The sequence below is a fragment of the Lynx rufus genome, unplaced genomic scaffold (assembly GCF_022079265.1).
Source record: "Lynx rufus isolate CCGP_SWC_20201006 ecotype Redwood Valley unplaced genomic scaffold, mLynRuf1.p SCAF_28, whole genome shotgun sequence".
Classification (NCBI taxonomy): domain Eukaryota; kingdom Metazoa; phylum Chordata; class Mammalia; order Carnivora; family Felidae; genus Lynx; species Lynx rufus.
Window position 1 is genome coordinate 10,387,950 of NW_025814843.1, and position 13,307 is coordinate 10,401,256.

Consider the following 13,307-nt stretch of genomic DNA (forward strand, 5'->3'; position numbering starts at 1 on the left):
GCCACCCAGGCGCCCCGGGCTTCTTTTCTTTCTCACTGCTGAATACTGTTCCATCGTGTGTACATGGAACTTTCTTTATCCATCCATCCATCGGTGGACACTTAGGCTGCTCCCATAGCTTGGCTATTGTAAATAATGCTGCAACGAACGTGGGGTACAGGTATCTTTTTGAGACAGCGATTTCATTTCCTTTGGATGGATACCCACAACTGGATTGCCAGATCATCGGGTAGTTCTGTTTTTAATTTTCTGAGGAACGTGCATCCCATTCTCCAGAGCGACTGCACCAACTTACATTCCCACTAACAGGGCACGAGGGTTCCCTCTCCTGCACATCTTCACCAACGTTTGTTGACTCTTGGGAGTCTATTTGACGATGGCCATTCTGACAAGTGTCAGGTGGTATCTGATACCTCGCTGCGATTTTCACTTGCATTTCTCCCATTGATGATATGGAGGCACCTTTTCAAACACCCGTTGGCCATTTGTAGGTCTTCTTTGGAAAAATGTCTCTTCGATCCCTCTGCTCATTTTTCGATCAGGATGTTCTTTTTGCTATTGGATTGTAGGAGTTCTTTATATACTTTGGATATTAACCTTTTATCAGATAGACGATTTACACGTATTTTCTCCCAATCCTTAGGTTTGCCTTTTCATTTTGTTGATGGAAGAAGCTTTGCTGTGCAGAAGCTTTTGGATTTGATGTAGTCCCGTGTGTGTGTATTTTTGCTTTGTGGCCTCTGCTTTTGATCTCCTTGTGCCCTCTGACCAACATCTGCCTGTTTCCCCCTGCTCTCCCCAGCTGATTAGATTTTTAATGGAAAACTTTTCTGTATTTCCCAATTCTATTCACCGAAGGATCTGTTCTTCCCCACGGATTTTAAATGCAATTTTTAGAGAAAATGCTTACATATATGCGTCTGTACTTGGTGTCTTTAATGTTGCATATCAACGTATATTCCTGTCCCAGTACAGCTCTGTTGTAATTACTTCAGTTTAATTAGAAGAGGTTTTCGTATTCACAACTCTCCTACATTGCTTTCCTTCTTCATGCATATTTCTGGATAGATATTTTTTTTTTTTAATTTTTTTTTTTCAACGTTTATTTATTTTTGGGACAGAGAGAGACAGAGCATGAACGGGGGAGGGGCAGAGAGAGAGGGAGACACAGAATCGGAAACAGGCTCCAGGCTCTGAGCCATCAGCCCAGAGCCCGACGCGGGGCTCGAACTCCCGGACCGCGAGATCGTGACCTGGCTGAAGTCGGACGCTCAACCGACTGCGCCACCCAGGCGCCCCTAGATAGATATTTTTTAATGTTTATTTTTGAGAGACAGACAGAACGTGAGCGGGGGAAGGGGCAGAGAGAGGGAGACACAGAATCCCAAGCAGGCTCCAGGCTCCGAGCTGCCAGCACAGAGCCCGACGCGGGGCTCGAGCTCATGATCCAGGAGAGCATGACCTGAGCTGAAGTCGGATGCCCAACCGACTGAGCCACCCAGGCGTCCCGACTGGATGTATTTTTAAATCTTCACGTAAGGGGTTTAGGGACTTTGGCACTGTGATGGGAGTTGCATTAAAATGGTACATTTCGGGGCGCCTGGGTGGCGCAGTCGGTTAAGCGTCCGACTTCAGCCAGGTCACGATCTCACGGTCCGGGAGTTCGAGCCCCGCGTCGGGCTCTGGGCTGATGGCTCGGAGCCTGGAGCCTGTTTCCGATTCTGTGTCTCCCTCTCTCTCTGCCCCTCCCCCGTTCATGCTCTGTCTCTCTCTGTCCCAAAAATAAATAAACGTTAAAAAAAAAAAAAATTTAAAATGGTACATTTCTTTTTAGATAAAGGATCTTTATAATATTAAGATTCCCACCCAGAAACAGGATATGGCTATCCAGTCAAATCTTCTCTCATGGTTTCATGGCCTGCAACAAACTTGCTTTCTTTCATATAAGTCCTACACATTTTTGGCAAACTCTTCTTCCTTTTACGAATGAGATCTTTTTTTTTTTTTTCCATGATGTTTTGTAGCTGCCTGACGCCAACGTACAGGAAAAAGCCGCAAGCTATTTTTGCTTTTGATCTGGAACATTTCCCAAATTGTGTCACGGCGCACGGCCATGTTCACCTCCGTTATCGTTATCGTTTTGTGTACGTGCTGCCAATAAAAGCAAAGCAAAGGCCTTTCTCTTTTCCAACACTTTATTTCAAAGGCTTCGAACATATAGAAAAGTTACAAGAGGTTTACAACAATGCCCAGATTCCACCACTAACGTTCTACTCTAGCCATCTTTTAACCGTCTCCCTACCCGTGGCTTACCCCTCGCCCGTGTGTCTTCCACACGGTTGAAAGCGTTCTCTCTCTAATCCACGAAAGGCTGTGCTAGTTCCCTGCAGGAGGGAGGCCAAATTCTCCAGCATAAACACAAGGCCCTCCGCGAAGTGACCCCAGCCCGCCTTTTCAGGATCGCCTCCCACAGCTCTTTTCTTTGCCCATAAAGCGTTCTCTGCCGACACAGCTCTCACCCAGACGCGATGAAATCGGACTTACCTTTCTTTTCCAGCTCGAATGTCACCTCTGTCGCCAGGCCTTGCCAGCATCCCACTGGCCGTACTGTCCCCATAAAGTTCCTATTAAGCTCTGCCCGTGCATCCTAACACATTGTGAATAGTTTCTATACGTCTGTCTCCCCCACCAGACCACGAGATCGCCGAAAGCAAAACCCTGCCTCATGCCTCTGTATTCCACCGTCAAGCGGACCCACCACGAGGCTCAACACACCTTGGGCACAGGAGGTAAGACTCAGATGATGGAGGGATGCAAACCCTCAGCTCCCTGGCCGACCACCTCGGGGTCCGGGAGAGCCGAGCACCCACCTGTACAGGCATGCCCAGCTCCAGCGTCAGCCCCACACAGGGGTCGATGAAGATGGTGAGGATGGGTTCCGAAGGGTCCCGGGCAAAGTGTTCCAGGACGGCATCGTGGTCCGCTGTCCATTCCGCACCCGCCAGTCCTGTCAGCACGGCTCGGGACAGGAAAAGGGGCTTCTACGGGAGGGGAGCAGAGGGCCGAAGCAGGTACAGCCGTCAGGAGGCGTCCTTTCCCCCATTCACAAGCGCACGTGGCGACATAGGACATGAGGCGAGAAGCCTGACGGGTCCAGGATGGTGAAGGGAAGGCTGCAGATAAGCTGAATGACAGGTTTCAAGCTTCTGAAGAAAGCAGACAGTGAGATTCCCTCGCTTCGCCGAGTGAAACTAGAACGGACCACAGAGGAAAATGGGGGACACGATCTTCCCAAGATATCTCCTTTATGCCTGTGGTTGCAAAGACACCTCGCCCAGCAATCCTCGACCTCGGAGTAAAACTCAATCAAGGGACCCTGTAGGATATGAGCCTAAAGCAGGCAATCAGGCTCCAAGATGATGAGCTGGAAAAAGGAGAAGGGTGCAGCCGGCCCGGGACACCGGACGGGAGACGTCAAGGCAAAGCCAACTGGCAGGGGCGCCTGGGCAGCTCAGTCGGTTAAGTGTCTGACTCTTGATTTCGGCTCAGTTCATCATCTTATGGTTTGTGGGTTCGAGCCCCAAGTCAGGCTCCACCCTGTCTCTGTCTCTCCCTTTTTCTCTGCCCCTCCTGTGAGTGCATTCTCTGTCTCTCTCTCTCTTTCAAAGTAAATAAACTTAAAAAAAAAAAAAAAAAGCAAACTAGCATTAGCAGAGAGGGAGAACGAAGGGGAAGAGACAAGACTGGGAAACACCGAAGAACGCACGAGTTAGACGGCAAAAAAATTGTAAGTGGTGACTAGAAAAAAAAAAAAAGTCTGGAGAACTCCTCTAAATAATTAAAGGAACCGGAAGACATGAGGACAAACGCGAGGAGTCACCCTGTCCTTCTCCCAGTGCTCCTGGAAGATGAGAAGGAATCTCCTTCACCTGAAGTTTCCAAGTCGAGAAAACTTCATGCTCTAAAATGTCTCCCATGTAGAGCCAAGGGTGGACCAACGAGGAAAACGCAACCACCCCAGGAAATAAACGGACACAAACGGACGTGTCGTGTCGCAAAAAGAGAAACTGAAAATATGAAAAAACCGTTCAGTGTCACTTGAAATCAAAGAAGTACAAATAAAAACAGCACGGATATAGCACACAGTGCTCGGCTGCTAACACCCGGGCCCAGAGAGTTCTTGTTCTTGGCACGAAGCCACAGCGAGCACAGCTGGGCCTTACGCGGTGAGCCTGTCCCGGTTTGATTCAAAGCGGGGGAGACAAGGGGCGGGGCGCCTGGGTGGCTCAGTCGGTTGAGCATCTGACGTCAGCTCAGGTCACGATCTCATAGTTCACGAGTTCAAGCCCCGCGTCGGGCTCTGTGCTGACAGCTCGGAGCCTGAAGCCTGCTTCGGAACCTGTGTCTCCCTCGCTCTCTCCCACCCTCTGTCCCTCTCTCTCTGATAAACAAACACTGAAAAATAAAAATTAAAGACATTTGAAAACTCAACAAACAAAAAAAGGCGGGGACACAAGGAAGGGAAAGTGAAGAGCCCTGTCCCTCGCGCAAAGCCCCGTCCCTCTGGAGGGGTGCGGGGCACGGAGAACTTTCTCGTGACTCAGCGAGCTGAATCTGTGGCAAGCAGGCTCCCAGTGGAGAGGGAGTAGACGCCAGCGACAGACTGGAGAGAACTCCTCGTCCTCCATTTTACAGCTAACCCTCGGACTGGCTGGCTCCCGGGGAGGAAGAGTTGGCTCAGGGAAATCCCTAACTTACCACATCCGCCTCAGGCTTCGGCAATTCTTTCTGTGCCTCGGGCTCCTCCGATGTTGGCTCTGGGAAGAACAAAAATTCAAAAATGAGGGCATTCCATGGGGCGCCTGGGCGGCTCAGTCGGTTAAGCGGCCGACTTCGGCTCAGGTCACGATCTCGCGGTCCGTGAGTTCGAGCCCCGCGTCAGGCTCTGGGCTGACAGCTCAGAGCCTGGAGCCTATTTCAGATTCTGTGTCTCCCTCTCTCTGACCCTCTCCCGTTCGTGCTCTGTCTCTCTCTGTCTCAAAAATAAACGTTAAAAAAAAAATTCAGGGGCGCCTGGGTGGCGCAGTCGGTTAAGTGTCCGACTTCAGCCAGGTCACGATCTCACGGTCCGTGGGTTCGAGCCCCGCGTCGGGCTCTGGGCTGATGGCTCGGAGCCTGGAGCCTGTTTCCGATTCTGTGTCTCCCTCTCTCTCTGCCCCTCCCCCGTTCATGCTCTGTCTCTCTCTGTCCCAAAAATAAATAAACGTAGAAAAAAAAATTAAAAAAAAAAATTCAAAAATGAGGGCGTTCCTTAAACACAGTCACCACGCCGCCCAGCACTTCCATCCCCAGGTATATCCCCAAGAGAACGAAGCGGGGACTCGAACAGATGCCTGCACACCCACGGTCACAACAACACTACTCACGACAGCCAAAAGGTGGAAACAACTCAAGTGCCCATCAACGAGTGGCCAGATAAACAAAATTGCGGTGGAATATTGTTCGGCCATAAAAAAGGATCGGAGGTGGGGCGCCTGGGCGGCTCGGTCGGTTAAGCGTCCGACTTCGGCTCAGCTCATGATCTCACAGGTCGTGGGTTCGAGCCCTGCGTCGGGCTCTGTGCTGACAGCTCAGAGCCCGGAACCTGCTTCGGATTCTGTGTCTCCCCCTCTCTCTGCCCCTCCCCTATGCACGCTCTGTCTCTCTCTCTCTCTCAAAAATAAACAAACATTAAAAATCGGAGGTGGGGTGCCGGGGTAGCTCAGTCTGTTGAGCGTCTGTCCAACTCTTGCTCTTGGCTCAGGTCATGATCTCATGGTTCATGAGATCGAGCCCCCCATCAGGCTCTGCACTTACAGTATGGAGCCTGCTTGGGATTCTCTCTCTCTCCCTCTCTGCCTTCCCCCACTCACATGAGCACGCGCGTGCACGCACGCGCTCTCTCTCAAAAATAAACATTAAAAGAAGAAAGGGAACAGGGGTCAGGTACCACGCTACATCAGGGACAAAGCTCAGAAACATGATGTTGGGTGTAAGAAGCCGGTCACAAAAGACCATATACTGTATGGACCCATTTACGTGAAATGTGGACAGCAGGCAAATCCATACAGACAGAAAGTGGATTAGCGGTTATCAGGATCTGTGGGGCAAGGGGAAGGGGGAGCGGCTGCCAAAAGACTAGGGTCTGGGGGCGCCTGGGTAGCACAGGTAGTAAAGTGTCCGACTCTTGGTTTTGGCTCAGGTCTCACAGTCTGTGAGTTCAAGCCCCGCATCGGGTTCCACGCTGACACTGCAGAGACTGCTTGGGATTCTCTCTCTCCCTCTCTCCCTGCCCATCCCCCGCTCACCCTGTCTCTCTCTCTCTCAAAAATAAACATTTAGGAAAAAAAATTTAAAGGGATGAATTTTATAGTAAGTGAATTCTATCCCAATTTTCTTTTAAAAAGCTGACGAGGGGGGCACCTGGGTGGCTCAGTCGGTTAAGCGTCCGACTTCGGCTCAGGTCACGATCTCGCAGTTTGTGAGTTCGAGCCCCACGTCGGGATCTGTGCTGACAGCTCAGAGCCTGGAGCCTGCTTTGAATTCTGTGTCTCGCTCTCTCTCTGCCCTTTCCCTCCTTGCCCATGCTTTGTGTCTCTCTGTCTCTCAATAATAAATAAGTGTTAAAAAAATCTTTTTTAATTAATAAAGAAAGAAAAAGCTGACAAGGGCAGGAGTAGAGGGAGTGGAGGGAGGCAGGGGAATGAAGGCCAAGCAGTACTAAGATTATTCTAGGCCTTCAGCTTCTGGCCTTCCATTGCTCTTCCCACATGCAGAAGCTGGGGCCCACGGAAACCGGCCCCGCTCAGTCGGCGCACTCGTTTCTGCCGCACCCACTCTGGACGCCGAGAATACCCAGGAGGGTGTGTTTCTACCTCCTGATCTGCTGCTCACACAAGAGACGGGTAAAGCCGGTGGGTCTCCCACCTGCCATGGGCCGAAAGGAAGAAGCAGCAAATGAGACGGAGCCAAAAGACTTTGGGGAACAGGACACTCCGACTTCAGAAAGGAATCCCAACAGGGGAGACTGAGGCACAGAAGCCAAGAAAGAAAATCATGAAAAAGATGGGACAGACGGTTCCAGGAGCTTGGCGGTGGTGAGACGGGTAACCAAGAAATCTAATGCCCTTTGAGAAAACTGAAGGCATTCAAGATGCCAGATGGAACCAAGGCTAAGGGGAAGAAGACTGAGGCAACCTCAAGGGTAAGTGGGGGATGGGGGGCGCCTGGTGGCTCAGTCAGTTAAGCATCCGGCTCTTGATTTCGGCTCAGGTCGTGATCTCACGGGTTTGTAGGATTGAGCCCTGCATAGAGCTCTGTTTTGACAGCAGGGAGCCTGCTTGGGATTCTCTCTCTGCCCCTCGCCCGCTCATGATTGCACGCATGCACTCTCCAAGTGGAGGAATAAACTCAAAAAAGAAAAAAAAAAAACACTGCTTAAAGAGTATATCGGTTTTGTCTCCTACAACACAATTTATATATATAAAATCCAAGTCATGAGATATGATACCGGTATATGATGTTCATGGCTACGTGCAGTAAAAATGTAACTAGCAAGCTTGAGGGGGCGCCTGGGTGGCTCGGTCAGTTAAGTGGCTGACTTCCGTTCAGGTCATGATCTTGCGGACCGGGAGCTCGAGCCCCGCGTCGGGCTCTGTGCTGACAGCTCAGAGCCTGGAGCCTGCTTCGGATTCTGTGTCGGATTCTGTGTCTCCCTATCTCTCCGCTACTCCCCCGCTCATGCTCTGTCTCTCTCAAAAATAAAAAGAAACATTAAAAAAATTTCTTAACGTAAAAAAATTAAACACACACATACATACATAATTAAAATTACAATATGGGGGCAGCTGCGTGGCTCAGTCGGTTAAGCACCCAACTCTTGATTTCGGCTCAGATCTCGATCTCACAGATGCGGGATGGAGTCCCGCGTCCGGAGGAGTCCCAGTCGAGTACCTGCTCGGCTCGGAGCCTGCTTGGGATTCTCTCTCTCCCTCTCTCTCTCTCTCTCTGCCCCTTCCTTGGTTGCACACACACGCACAACTGCTCTCTCAAAATAAACAAATGAACAAACAAATAAAACTACAAATATGGGATTATAAACCTGTCCTCCTTTTCTTAATGGGAATTGAGGAACGCCTAAGGAAGCAAAGGTTGTCAACAGAGACCTCCAAAAGGTGTTTGCCCACTTACCCACCTTTACCAATGTGTGTTTTAGGCCCTTTATCCCTGCATCTGCCATAACAAAACAGCACGGAGGGCGCTCGGGTGGCTCAGTCGGTTAGGCATCCGACTTCAGCTCAGGTCATGATTTCACGGTCCGTGAGTTCAAGCCCCACGTCCAGCTCTGTGCTGACAGCTCAGAGCCAGGAGCCTGTTTCAGATTCTGTGTCTCCCTCTCTCTCTGACCCTCCCCCGTTCATGCTCTGTCTCTGTGTCAAAAATAAACATTACAAAAAAGAAAAACAGCACAGACTGGGTGGCTTCTAAACAGCAGAAACTTCTCTCTCCCATTTCTGAAGGCTGCAAGTCCTAAACCAGGATGCACCATGGGCACCGAGACCCTTCCTCTGGGTCACAGACTTCTCACCGTGTCCTCACACGGAGGACTGAGGCAAGGGATCTCTCTGGAACCACCTTCCCAAGGCACTTATCCCATCCACGATGGTCCCACCCTCCATGATGGTCCCACCCTCCTGATCTGATCAGAGCACCTCCCAAAGCCCCTACCCGCTAATCACATCACATCGGGCGTTATGAATTGGGGGAGGGAGGGGCACAAAACATTCAGACCATGGCCGGCCCCTCTGTCTCCAGCAGGGACAGACCTCAATCCCCTCCCCAGCTCCAAAGAGCACAGGGATCACCGTGGGTGGCAGGGATGCTGCGGAGGTCCCCATCTCCTCTGAACCTCTGCTGGGTCAGCTGGGAAGCTCCCCACCAAACGACAAAAAGGCTTAGAGCTAAGGGAGTCATAGATTCTTTGTTTGGATGGCCAAGGCTTCCACTGAGACTCTCCTTCCCTTCTCACACTGGAGGAGTCTCCAGGTTGAACCTCGCCGCGCCTCCCGCTCCCTCCGCATCCCTGGTCCAGGCGCCCAGCCTCCAGGAGCTACTTCCATTTTTAATGCTTCTGGGAGAACTCAGAACAAAACGCTTTGCTGGTCTCTAACCTCTGGACCCTAGGTATCCCGTGGACCCTGGACCTCTCTCCCACACCCATGCTTAACCACTGTTCACATGAAAAGAGGATTCTATTTCTGTCCTTCTTGAGAGGCTGCTTGCAGTGGGAAAATGTGGGGGCTATACTTAGTTCACAGTCCTATCTACGCCGGCCAGAGCTCCAAGGCACGGCCCAGCGACAGCAACTGCTACCAAAAAAAACCTTCCAACCCACAGGAGAGGCATCCCTGAGATCAAAGCCACAGGAGGCAGCCTCTTTAAACTCTCTGCTCCCTCAATCTAGACATGGGGCTTCTTTTTGTGTGTGTGGCCCTGAACCTGACCCTCCTGAGTCTACCAAGGCTCCGCCAAAATGAAGGCAGAGACGCAAGAGCCTTGAACAGATGGGAGAAAGCAGCGCTCAGGCTGAGTCTCCATGGTGATGGGCTTAATGGAAGAGAAACATTATTTGTTTTGCCACCCAGGGTGAAGATGGGAAAAAGGAAGAGATCAAACCCTCGTCGGTGTGGTCGGAGCAACCTGGAACACTGGAAGTGAGGAGGAAGAAGAGGCTAGGAGAAAGAAAGGACCGGCTAGTGAGCTCCGGGGTCACTGGGTGGTTGGGGGTTGGGGGGGGGGGGTACTGTGAGGAGGGAAAGAACAGGACAAGGCTGGCCAGGAGGAAAACACAGAGACAGGAGCCCAGCATCAGGCCTGACACTCCACTCAACCCCCCCACAACCCTCAGACCCTCTTTGAAGACACACATTCTGCCTCCGGGCTCCTCCCCAGCGTATACCCACCAAGCTCCTCCTTGAAGGAATCGGACTCCGGCTGGGGAGGCAGGGCGGCGTCCCCAGGCTTCGAGGCCAGGGTGGCCTCGGAGGCTCTTTGGCGGGCACCACGGCTGGCGCTTCCCTGGCCACTCAGTCTCTGCTTCTCTTTGCTGGACATGGCGTGGGCAACACCTGCGGACACACGGGCAGCTGGGGGTCCGCAACCGGATCCACGCCTCCCAGCCCATCCCCGCTCCGTACACGCGGTCCCTTTTGAATTCACAAACTGAGAACCCCCTCCCCATATCATACTCATATCTGGGGATACCTCACCCTGCTCCATCAACCACCCAGGCGTGGTCACACACACCTTCAGCCACTTTCCCCCTCAGGGCCATGGGTGGAGAGAAGGCCCGGGGAGGGGAAGGCCGTCCCCCCATCCCTTGTCATGATATCAAGTCACCCAAGCAAACCAAGATGATTCTCCTCCAACCCTCCTTTCCTCCTGCCATACCCCAAGCAAGGCGGGGGGGGGGGGGGGGGGACGTGGAAAATTCTCCTCCTACCCACGCTAAAATGTGCCACCCCCTTAAACAAAGAAACGCAGTATTTGCGGGTCGCCTGGGTGGTTCAGTGGGTTAAGCATCCAACTCAGGTCATGATCTCCCGTGAGCGAGTTCAAGCCCCGAGTCGGGCTCCGTGCTGACAGCAAGGAGCCTGCTTGAGATTCTCGGTCTCCCTCTCTCTCTCTGCCCCTCCCTTGCTCACGTGCTGTCTCTCAAAACATATAAAGAAAAAGAGAAACAGTATTTGCAACACATCTCTTTAGGTTTTCATTGCTGGGGGGGGTAGGAACTCCGTTTTGTGGGTGCTGAAAAGATCTCTTCGCATAGTTGACTGAGGAACCCTGAACTAGGCCATAGTGAAGCCCAACCTCATTTGACTCCTAAGGCCGAGAACAGACTGGCAGAAGGAAGGAGAAAAGTCACCCGACACGGAATTTCCAATTGTGTGTGGGGGGGGGGGGAGAAGAAAATGGGGCAGGAGGAAGGCCTCTGGGGCGGAAGCAGGGGCGTCCGCGGCGGGCTTGCAGCGGCCCAGGGGCACTGTGTGATTGGCCGCGCCTTCCGGCTCCAGCCCGACAGCCACCTGTCACAGGTTATGAGTTCCAGACTTGAAGGATGCGTGCTTTGCTCCAAGGAGAAGCGTTCTGTTAGGCCAACGCATCGATAAAACCAACCGCAGCCCAGCCAGGGGCCTCCAGAGAAGCGGCCTGCGGCTGGAGCCTCCCCGGGGGGGGGGGGGGGGGGAAGGGGAGGGCGTCCGCGGGCGAGGCCGGGAGCACCCTCCCCAGGGGCTCACCCCCAGATCCGCCAGGGCGGACCCCAGGAGGGGCCGCTCCAGCAGCCTGAGGGCTCGCGCCGTCACTCAGGAAGGACGCAGGGGACCAGCGGCCAGGTCCTCAAAGTGGCTGCCTGTCGTCGACAAACCTGCCCTTGCAGGGGCTTCCTCACCCCACGGTCACAACTGCCTCCCCCCCCCCCACGCTGCTCCGTCTCAACCCCAACCGCCCCTTCTTCTCCCCTCCCCCACAACTGCCCTTTCTCCACCTCCCCTGCCCCCTTCTCCCCGGACACGGCCGCCCTCCCCTCCCCCACAGCTGCCCCTTCTCCCCGAAGCTTCCCCCGTCTCCCCTCCTCCTCTTCGCCCCCGACACACACCTCACTACGCCGACCCCGTCCTCCCTAGGCCGACGGACCGGCCGCTCCGTCTGGGAAGTTGCCCCGAGAGGCCCGCTCCCGCCCGCGCCTGCACGCGTCGCCAAGGCAACCACGGGCAGGGACGGGTGAGCGGCCCGGGCGCGTGCCCGCGAGCCCGGCGTCCTCGGCGCAGGCGCAGGGCAGCTCCGCTCCGCCGCCCGGCAGCCCGCCCCGGCCCGCGTGCGCCCCGCGGGGAGCGGGGGCCAGAGGGCCCGGCGAGCCGGCGAGAGCCACCGTGGCCGGCAGGCCGGAGGAGGCGGGGTTCGGCCCGAGGACAGTCTGGAAGGGCCGAGGCTGAGGCCACGAGCCCCCCTCCCGCGGGACGGCGAAAGCGCCGGCGGAGCCCCCGCACCGACCCCGCGCCCCGGTCTGCGGGCGCGCTCCCGAGCGCGTCCAGCAGGTGGCGCCCGGCGTCCCGCCTGCGGGGCTCGTGGACGCTCTAGAAGGCGCTCCAGGATTTCGAGGCAGCCGCGGCTGCAGCTGGGTCCGGGGGAAAAACCGGGGCTGGAGCACCCCTGCCCTCCCGCTGGTTTCCCTCGTCTGAGCTCGGACTGGGGTCTCGGAGCGCCTGGCGGCGCGGGGCGGGGGAGGGGAGGGAAGAACGGAACTGGAGTCTTTGGAACCTGAGGATCGGCTCTGGGAAGCGTCGCCCGTTTTGGGGGGAACGGGAGGCGGGGACTCCCTGGGGAAGGTGACCGGGCCGGGGAGGGGCTCGGCTTTCCGTGAGAACAAAGGCTGAGTCCTGGGGAAGCCAGAGGAGAGGGGTGTGCCATGGGGGGGCAGACCTCAGCCGGTGCTAGGGGGCGCTGCGGGCCGGGGCCGCGGAGGGGGCGCCTGCAAGCCCGGGCCGTACCTGCGGCGCCAGAAGCTGGAAGGAGGCCTCGGAGATCTAGGGGGGGAGGCTGAGTCAGGGGAATGGGTAGGCACCCTCCCTGCTTCCATCAATAGTGCCTAATTAAGACAAAGCCAGCAGCGAGCCCACTGATTACATTTCCATGAGGAGCTAAATTGATGACATTTTCTTTGCCGGATGCGGAGGGGGGAGAAGCTGGGACCTCAGTTCCCCCTTTTTCTGGTTGCCGTTCACACCTGACAGATCTCGTTCTGCCCGTCCACCGCTACAAGGCCGTCTCGGGGACTCCTGAAGGGCCCTTGGGTTAATCCACACCTATCCTAATCTCTGCACCCCACCTATCCTAATCTCCAGCATTGGTAGCCCCTGGCCTGGGCACTCCCCACCCCTGCTATCCTGGAGGTAGGTTCCTGGGCTCTGCTGGCCCCCTGCCTGGGCCGGAGTCCCGGCTGAAAGCCAGGATTGAAGTAGTGAGGGGTCCTGCCACACCCCTAGCCAGCTGCGCAGCGAGTAGGGCTAAGTGGGTGATAGATCCCCTAACCAAAGAGGCAGCGGGTGGCAGAGAGAGGTGGCATGATTGGCCAGATCCCCCAGGGAAAAGTCCCCAAGGAGTGAAGATTTGAGGGGAGGCATTGGGTGGGGAGTCTTCTAGGCAGGGCTCCTGGCTCCCCGGGGAAAAGAATGCAGTGTAGACCCCGTTTCTTTTCTGCCTGCCCCCCC

General features: G+C 54.7%; 1 protein-coding gene across 1 annotated transcript in view; it reads right to left on the reverse strand.

Moving 5' to 3' along the window:
- DNAH2 (dynein axonemal heavy chain 2) overlaps nt 1–11,762 on the reverse strand; it is a 93,435-nt gene extending 81,673 nt beyond the window's left edge. The window contains exons 1-4 of the mRNA XM_047089924.1: nt 11,696–11,762; nt 10,002–10,166; nt 4,759–4,817; nt 2,871–3,041 (exon numbers count right to left, since the gene is read on the reverse strand). Of these exons, the coding sequence (XP_046945880.1) occupies nt 2,871–3,041; nt 4,759–4,817; nt 10,002–10,152 (381 nt within the window). The 5' untranslated portion in view covers nt 10,153–10,166; nt 11,696–11,762. The remainder of the gene's footprint in view (nt 1–2,870; nt 3,042–4,758; nt 4,818–10,001; nt 10,167–11,695) is intronic.
- Nucleotides 11,763–13,307: the final 1,545 nt, after the last annotated feature.